We start from the raw sequence: 9,744 nt of genomic DNA, 5'->3' as shown, positions 1-9,744 counted from the left end.
CAGTCTTATATATAGGAGAATAAGTTGCAGGCATACCTGCAACATGTGCTGTCCTATGGTTTCTTTGTGCAGCTTAATGGAATATACACCGACACTCAGCGAAAATTACTTAGCAAATGAGAGTCGAATGTGATCAGGCGTTCCTTAGTTCCACGCTTCAAATAGCTTTTAATTATCTGATTGGTCCATTATCTTCCGTGGTTTCTTTCATAGTTATTCTAATTGGTTGATCAAGAGCAAAATAGATTTTGGACAAACTTCACTGCGTTCTATTTTTCTTAGTTAGTTGCTTGAGAATTTTAAGCATTCCTCTTTCTGTTTTTCATGGTGAAGTCTATGTTTGCACATCTTTGTACTAATTTGTACATGTTGCTATTTAGTACTCCAGCAAGTCTTCAAGAAGGACCACTGAATGCAGGTGCTTTCTTGTCCTATTATCTTCCAAAGTGGTACGCACGTTCACTCCACTTGCAACAAAGGAAATTAAGTGTGAAAAACTAGCATTCACCGACGTGCAACGCACGTGCTTTCTACTTGTAGTTCGTAATGTGTCAGCCAAGGTTTGGCAAAGATGAAATCAGCTTCGTCATCGATGACGGCAAAGCCATAATAATTCACGAGAAGAGAAAAGACGCAGTAGTTGAGCCTACTTTGTCATCAACAATGGCAAGGCCCTGATAGTTCACGAAGAAGATGATGGTTAGCGAGAATGAAAGCTAACAGGCTCAGAACAAGTCCCAACCAAACACACTTCGTCAACAAGTTTTCTCATCAACCTAGGCAAAGCAGCCAGGCAGGACGAAGAAAAAAATGCGAAGTATCAAACACAAACTCAGGTTTTGCTTCGTCAACTTTACCAACGGCTACGAAGATGGACAGAATAATTCAATCCAGACTCAACCAGGGGGTTAGTCGTGGGAGAGTTTGAGAGATTTTAATGTATTTAAATCACTAGGGATTTAGAGGGAGTGTGAGAGAGTCTAGGCAATTTGGGGGGTTTAACCCAAACTCCCCAGAAATCTCTTGTTTTTTGTGAGATTTTGTCCAAGCACAAAAACATCATGAAACTCCCTCAAACTCCCCCAAATTATAAACTCCCTATGACTCTAGTGTTTTACGACTAACAGGGAGTTTAAAAGATTCTAATCAATTCTCACCACTAACAGGGAGTTTAAGGGATTTTGAGGTAGTTTTAAGAAACTCCCTATAAATCTCTCACCACTAACAGAGATTTTAAAAGATTTTGACAAACTCTCTCACGACTAACAGGGGATTGCTAAATCCATTAAAATCTATCAACTCTCCCATGACTAACCCCCTGAACATTACCTCGTCAGCACGCACGAAGATATCAGTCGATATACCTCGCCTAATCAACCAGAAAGCTTATTTCGTCCACCTGCTCGGACAGAGCAATCTCGACTATCAGCTCGTCACGATTGAACCATCTCGGGGAAAATCAAACCAAATTCAAAGCACAACGGGATGCAACAATCAGTGAACAAGCGACACACTAAAGCGGAATATTCTCAACTCTGATTTCATGAACTACAATAGTTAAAATTCTTAGAATTGTATTTGTATCTTGATTTGCAAATCCATCAATGAAGTTGAAGTAATAGCTTTAACGATCGATTGTTCACTTGATTTATGGGTCACAGGTACACGTAATCGTCTTAAGAACTGTAACCGCCAGCGGAAGGTGGAGTAGATGTTGGAGCAACCAGCTGAAATGCCAGCAAAGATACAACCCAAAGAAACGATGCAATCAGCAAAAGAACAAGGGAATGAGATATAGTATTGATATCTTCACTTCTATGTTGTCAAAGCGAGCGCCTTTGCGCTTAAGCTCCAAAGGCGCACTAAGCGCATCACCAGCGCCCGAGGAATCAAATTCTACACTACATTCCACTATGGCGCCTTAGGCGAGCGAGTATGGCGCTTTAGGCGCCTCGAGGAAGTCTTAGGCGCTAGACTAAGCTCCAAAGGCGCCATGGGTTGGTGATAAATATTTCCTTATCCGTCTCCTTTTCCTTGTTATTTCTTCCATACTTCTTCATCATCTCTGCCTCCATTCTTCTTCATCATCTCGCCAATATCAAAGTATGAAACTTATATACAGAGAAATATCAACATTAATAAAACATCAATCAACTTTGACAATCAATGATAAAAATATGGAAACAAATAGTAATCAAGTTGGAATAACGTGATTAATGATCAAAATTTAAGGAAATACGTGATTGAATATATTTCTTTCTTTGGCGGAAAGTCTCGACTTTTTCTCATTCCTTTTTTCTTCTCAAGTGGTTTCCTATTTCGATACAAACTCTCTTATTATTCCTCCGTCAGCAAATCCTGGATTGGTACTGCGTATAAACTCCATATTGAACCAAACATGACCGAGATTCTTCCATGTGTCCGTCATATCTCTTCCTCTTCCCTTTTTAGTCGAGAATGACTTTAAGTCTCCTATTTTTTTTGGATCTTGAAGACTTAGCTTCCCTGTTTATCTCCACTAAGTAATCCGAAGTCATCAATCTCATGAAAACGAACCATTAGTTGGGGGATACAAAAAGGAATTGAGGATATAAGAAAAGGACAAAAACTGGTTCCAGATATCAATTCGGGGTCACCCCTTATCTAAGTATTTTATGTATTACCTAATCTATCCCTCACTAATCAGGATTAGTGATTAATAATAATTAGTAAAATCTTAAGTAGGGATGGCCATTTGCCCCACCCAAACCCATCCCCGTGGGTACCCGCCCCTATTGGGTAGGGTTTTACCCGTACAAACGGGGTTGGGGTTGGGTATGGGTAATACTCGAAATTAGTGAAGCGGGGATGGGATTCTAGGTCCCCGCCCCATACCCGCCCGTACGTTCCCATTTTAGGATTTTATATTATTATTAATTAATTATATTATATTTAAACTAAGAAATTATATTATATTATATTATATTATAAAAGAAAAGGTAAAAGTATAAGATATCATTAATTATTTATATTATATTTAAACTAAGAAATTATGTTAATTATATTATAAAAGAAAAGGTAAAAGTATAAGATATCATTAATTATTTATATTATATTTAACTAAGAAATTATATTATATTATATTATAAAAGAAAACGAAAAGTATAAGATATTAATTATTTATATTATATTTAATACATTATTATGGTTATATGATGCACTTTCTTATTTTGCCTAGGTGGATAAAAATTCGATGGTGAAACATTTTGGGAAGAAACTGAAGCAGACGATGAGGTGATCAACATGGAGGAAGATACTTGATAAGAAATAATTAAGAACTAAAATGAGTGATGCTCGTTTATATCGGGCAGTTTATCCTGGACATCTTCGCTGTGACATTACTCAACTCGAGTATACCTGCGAACTAATGTATTAAGGACAACTTGTTGAACTGTGATTCTGCCCTGTCAAGTTATTTCCGTAGAGTTGTTTCGGATTAGTTCTTTACATATTATTTGATACGTCTAACGTGTTGTTCATTGTCGCAAGATCCCAACATGTTTTTCTACATATGAGGTATCCATAAAAGTATAAATAATAGGTTTCTCTAAATTCTGGTGCTAGACTCAGATGGGAAGAAATACAGCTTGTTTGAGCTGTTTAGGAAACTTAAACATTGGACGTTAATTTGTCTGGTCGGTCGATAATATCTACTTCAGTTATAGATGTCCGTAGGATAGATAAACCTTTTGGTGAATAAAAGCTGAAATTGCTTGAAGCCGAAGACACCTAATTGTGTTCTTCGGAATATAGCTATTGTTGGAATGTAGCAACTTGACAATAGCTAGGAAAACTTTTAATATGAACGCCTATAAAAAGAGAACGTCCTATATGAGAAACTAAAAGTCTTCTTATTCTTATTCTCCTTCACGCCGTACCTATAAAACAAGTTTGCTTGTTGCGAGCGAAGCAACAACAGTTCTTGCTGTCGTCGGTTTTCAAAGTGGACAACAACTTCAGTTCGTGAAAGAACGAAGCAACAGAAGGAGATATAAACAACAACATCACTTCGTGAAACAACGAAGAAACATAAGGAGATATAAAATCAGTAAGGAAATCTCAACATCTGTTGGGTTTTCGTAACAATGTCAAGATCAAGTATTCCGGAAGACATCCAAGAAGAGATTCTATTAAGGTTACCATTGAAATCCATTTTATGTTTCAAGTCTGTATGCAAGAGCTGGAATGCATTACTTTCTAGCCGTAAGTTCATAAAGGATCACCTTAATCTCTCCACCAAAAACCACCATAGAAACACAAAAATTATGATTGGAGTCTATGACTATGATTATATGCACGATGCCGATGATATATTTTATTCCATAGATTATGCTTCAACACTATGCGGAGCTGTTCTTATGAATTACCCAAACGACAACAATAATAATGCTATAACTCATACTAATCGCCATTTAATTGTGGGGTCTTCCAATGGCTTGATTTTGTTATTGGCCTCTGATAGTGAAAAACTATTTCTTTGGAACCCATCAACAAGAGAGTACAAGGAAATTATAAGAGCACCGGCGCCCGAAGAAAGCCTCCTTTCATATGGTTTTGATTACGATGCCAAAACTGATAATTACAAGTTGGTAGGCATTGCAACTGGCCAGTCTGATGATGATGGCGAGCTTGACAATTTTTCTGAAGTTTATTTGTACATAGCTGGTTCATGGATTAGACGCCAAAACATCCCTTATGTGTATTCGGATGTTACTGGTGGTGTGCTTCTGAATGGTGTTCTTCATTGGTTAGGTGAAGCTGTACACTGGTCAGGTGATACGGCCACTCGTGAAAAAACTATAATCTCCTTTGATATTAACACTGAGAAGTTCATTGGTTTACCACTTCCTGAAGAAACTATGACATATCCAGAAGAGATATTTGATGTCCAAGTTCTGGGAGATTCCCTTTGCTTAACTTCTGGTGTCCGTGATGTTCGTGTTGATGTATGGGTTATGCAAAATTATGGAGTGAGAGAATCTTGGACAAAGCAATTCACCATTAGCCAAAAAAGAATGACTGAAGAGCCCCGATTGTTAAAGTTCTATGGCTCTATTAAAGATAGTGAGATTCTAATACAGGTTGGTGAACATCTCGGTTTATACGACCAAAAGAATGATAGTGTTAGGATCCTAAATATAAATGGCATAACTGATGGTAATTTTTTTTCGGAGAGTTACGTGGAGAGCTTAGTTTCGGTGAGTTCAGGTACTTATATGGGTACAACGGAAAAAAAACAGTCCAAGGATGCTATTGAAATTCAAGATTCTAACTCAAAGAAAAACACTGAAGTTACAATGGAAGAAGCTGCAGATAAAGAAGCGAAACGCAAGCATAATGAACTACTAGCTGAAAGTAGTAGCAGTTCTAAAAGAAAACGAGCATCTTATGAAAATAAAGAATTGGATGCCGTTAATTCTTCTCTTGGTGATACTTTATTTGTCAACGTATAAGTTTTACTCAGTGCAAGACTATTTTATTGTTAGTGTTTGTTCGTTCGGTAGATACCAAAATACCATACTCGACATGTGGTGTCAGATGAAGGCCGAAGTAATATAACATCCCTAGGATAGTCAACATAATATCTTAGCTTAGTTTGTAAGTAAATGATATTTTTGTAAATTCATTTCTACTCTTTAGTAATGTTCCTCTATATACCCCTAAAAGTACTAATGGTACCCCTTTATCTTGGTACCCCCAAAATTTATCTTGCTACCCCATCAAATCTACTAAACATGTATACCCCCATTCCCAAAGAAACACGAACCCAATGGAAATAATCAGCCGTTTCTCATCCGACCTTGATCCTACTCTTTCCTTTGTTCGTCATCTTTATCCAAATAACAATGAATTATTCACTTCATAGTTCATACAATCCCAACTGATAAAAAAATTGTTATTCATGTAACCAAACACATCTTGATATCTGTCGATCTGCCCACCTCCACCACCATCATCCTCATTAACAGCGATACCACAAGATGAGAATTTCAAACCCAAAATGGATCACAACGATCCACATTCTTACCCATTCATCTACTTGAATCCTCTCTACACCACCACTATAATAATCAAACTCTTTTCTTAATACCCAGATAATTCACATTCTTGTCCATCACCATTAAAAATCTCAACGAACTCCATTTTGATGAATGCTCAATTGGTTCTAAACCTAACTTGAAAAAAAGAAAAGTGAATTATGGAACTCGGGATCAGGTTTATTACAATAGTGACGTATAGGAAGGTGAATTTCAAAATAGAACTTGTTCACGTAGTGGTGTGTATTACTATCGTATGAGTGAGATGGCGGTGAGATACAAAGGGGATTAGTTAGAGAGAAATATAACTTCAATCGGGCGAGAGAGTTCATACATAGCACGAAGTGAAGTTGCTCACATCAGCAGCAGATGAACCCAGCTAGGACGATCAGCGAGGAGAAAATCTCCCCCCTTTAATGAGCGCAAGGAATATTCTAAAAACGCTAACCAAATTTTGGTGTATGCACGTATTTTTCGTTGGTGAACGTATATTTCGTTACGCCCGAACTGTTGACAGTCGTCGTTCGATTGTATCCTTCTCCAACTAACAGTAGTAGAATCGAATTCTCCCGTCGATTGTTTTCTTCCTTTCTTCTCTCCTCAGCAGCATAACCAAATTCTCTCCTCAATGAGTTCAGTTCGGTTTAGGGATTTCATGGGCTGAGAAATCGAAATTTTAAGACTACTAAAACAGAAAGAAAGAGTGAATTGAAATGAAGAGGTGAGGAATTGCGAACCCTAAATCAAGATGAACATTCAAAATTAATCAAGTGAAGTAAGACGTGATGATGATTGTGTTGCACTCTCACACTAATTCACGTTGATATTGGTTATGAGCCACACACAATTGGAAAAGCTTTGTTGTAGGTAAACCTTCGGACGTCAAAACTGTTATTGTCAATTTCATCAACAAGCTTGCGCTATGTTCAACCAAAATGCCCGGTAATTGATAGAAACCCACCTTTCACAAATCCGTTCAGAAATTTTGATACTCTCAATTGCTTTCGATTAATCACTATCACTGGCATTTTAACTTTTTGCGTTTCTTTTCATGGAATTTGATTAGTAATTGTGGGGTTGATTTGATTTTGTGATTTTTAGACTTGAAGACGGCATATTTGTGAATCATTAGGGTTTAACTAAAAAATCCAAGAGGATCAGCAATTTGCAAAATTGAAGGATCGATATGCTTGGATTTGATTTCCCTGAAATGGGCATCTGTTTTGAATTAACTGTAAGTTATATATCCTACTCTTTTACTTCCATTCGAGAACATTTAATCTTGCATATTTGTCACTTGGTTTTGCCGAGGAATATTTTTGATGTAGCGTTTTAACTTGGATTGCTTACTAAGCAGAAGTAGCATCAGTAGTTCTAAATCCAAATTTGATCATTCCACAAGTTGTGCTCTTGACTTAGTCTATTATCCTTTAAAACTTCAGAAGCTAGAGTAACACATATATCCCAGCATACGACTCCCCGGAGATTAAAAACGTGTTCGATAAGAACTCCTCTGCTCTGCATTCAGCGAACCAGATATATTTACCTGTCGTTGACGGTCTCGACATACAAAATGAAATAAATATAAACCTCAGATGTAGCACTTTTAGTTGCTAATCTCATTTTCATATTATTTTTGGACAAGGCAGGTACCAGTCTTATATATAGGAGAATAAGTTGCAGGCATACCTGCAACATGTGCTGTCCTATGGTTTCTTTGTGCAGCTTAATGGAATATACACCGACACTCAGCGAAAATTACTTAGCAAATGAGAGTCGAATGTGATCAGGCGTTCCTTAGTTCCACGCTTCAAATAGCTTTTAATTATCTGATTGGTCCATTATCTTCCGTGGTTTCTTTCATAGTTATTCTAATTGGTTGATCAAGAGCAAAATAGATTTTGGACAAACTTCACTGCGTTCTATTTTTCTTAGTTAGTTGCTTGAGAATTTTAAGCATTCCTCTTTCTGTTTTTCATGGTGAAGTCTATGTTTGCACATCTTTGTACTAATTTGTACATGTTGCTATTTAGTACTCCAGCAAGTCTTCAAGAAGGACCACTGAATGCAGGTGCTTTCTTGTCCTATTATCTTCCAAAGTGGTACGCACGTTCACTCCACTTGCAACAAAGGAAATTAAGTGTGAAAAACTAGCATTCACCGACGTGCAACGCACGTGCTTTCTACTTGTAGTTCGTAATGTGTCAGCCAAGGTTTGGCAAAGATGAAATCAGCTTCGTCATCGATGACGGCAAAGCCATAATAATTCACGAGAAGAGAAAAGACGCAGTAGTTGAGCCTACTTTGTCATCAACAATGGCAAGGCCCTGATAGTTCACGAAGAAGATGATGGTTAGCGAGAATGAAAGCTAACAGGCTCAGAACAAGTCCCAACCAAACACACTTCGTCAACAAGTTTTCTCATCAACCTAGGCAAAGCAGCCAGGCAGGACGAAGAAAAAAATGCGAAGTATCAAACACAAACTCAGGTTTTGCTTCGTCAACTTTACCAACGGCTACGAAGATGGACAGAATAATTCAATCCAGACTCAACATTACCTCGTCAGCACGCACGAAGATATCAGTCGGTATACCTTGCCTAATCAACCAGAAAGCTTATTTCGTCCACCTGCTCGGAACAGAGCAATCTCGACTATCAGCTCGTCACGATTGAACCATCTCGGGGAAAATCAAACCAAGTTCAAAAGCACAACGGGATGCAGCAATCAGTGAACAAGCGACACACCAAAGCGGAATATTCTCAACTCTGATTTCATGAACTACAATAGTTAAAATTATTAGAATTGTATTTGTATCTTGATTTGCAAATCAATCAATGAAGTTGAAGTAATAGCTTTAACGATCGATTGTTCACTTGATTTATGGGTCACAGGTACACGTAATCGTCTTAAGAACTGTAACCGCCAGCGGAAGGTGGAGTAGGACCATGATGTTGGAACAACCAGCTGAAATGCCACCAAAGCGACAAACCCAATGAAACGATGCAATCAGCAAAATAATAAGGGAATGAGATACAGTATTGATATCTTCACTTCTATGTTGTCAAAGGCGAGCGCCTTTGGCGCTTAAGCTCCAAAGGCGCACTAAGCGCATCACCAGCGCCCGAGGAATCAAATTCTACACTACATTGCACTCTGGCGCCTTTGGCGAGCGAGTATGGCGCTTTAGGCGCCTGGAGGAAGTCTTAGGCGCTAGACTAAGCTCCTAAGGCGCCATGGGTTGGTGATAAATATGTCCTTCTCCGTATGCTTTTCCTTGTTATTCCGTCCATACTTCTTCATCATCTCTGCCTCCATTCTTCTTCATCATCTCGCCAATACCAAAGTATGGAAACTTTATATACAAAGAAATATCAACATTAATAAAACATCAATCAACTTTGACAATCAATGATAAAAATATGGAAACAAATAGTAATCAAGTTGGAATAACGTGATTAATGATCAAAATTTAAGGAAATAACGTGATTGAATATATTTTCTTTCTTTGGCAGAAAGTCTCGACTTTTTCTCATTCCTTTTTCTTCTCAAGTGGTTTCCTATTTCGATACAAACTCTCCTATTATTCCTCCGCCAGCAAATCCTGGATTGGTACTGCGTATAACCTCCATATTGAGCCAAACATGACCGAGATTCTTCCATGTGTC

The 9,744-nt window shown here is 37.8% G+C and overlaps 1 protein-coding gene across 1 annotated transcript; it reads left to right on the top strand.

The window, feature by feature from the left end:
- Positions 1-4,124: 4,124 nt before the first annotated feature.
- Positions 4,125-5,492, top strand: LOC113311402 (F-box/kelch-repeat protein At3g06240-like). Its single transcript, XM_026560243.1, has one exon. The coding sequence runs from the start codon at positions 4,125-4,127 to the stop codon at positions 5,490-5,492; it is 1,368 nt and encodes a 455-aa protein (XP_026416028.1).
- The last annotated feature ends 4,252 nt before the right edge of the window (positions 5,493-9,744 follow it).

Source organism: Papaver somniferum, chromosome 9 (genome assembly GCF_003573695.1).
Source record: "Papaver somniferum cultivar HN1 chromosome 9, ASM357369v1, whole genome shotgun sequence".
NCBI classification, from domain to species: Eukaryota; Viridiplantae; Streptophyta; class Magnoliopsida; order Ranunculales; family Papaveraceae; genus Papaver; species Papaver somniferum.
This window is presented reverse-complemented; position numbering and strand designations above follow the sequence as displayed.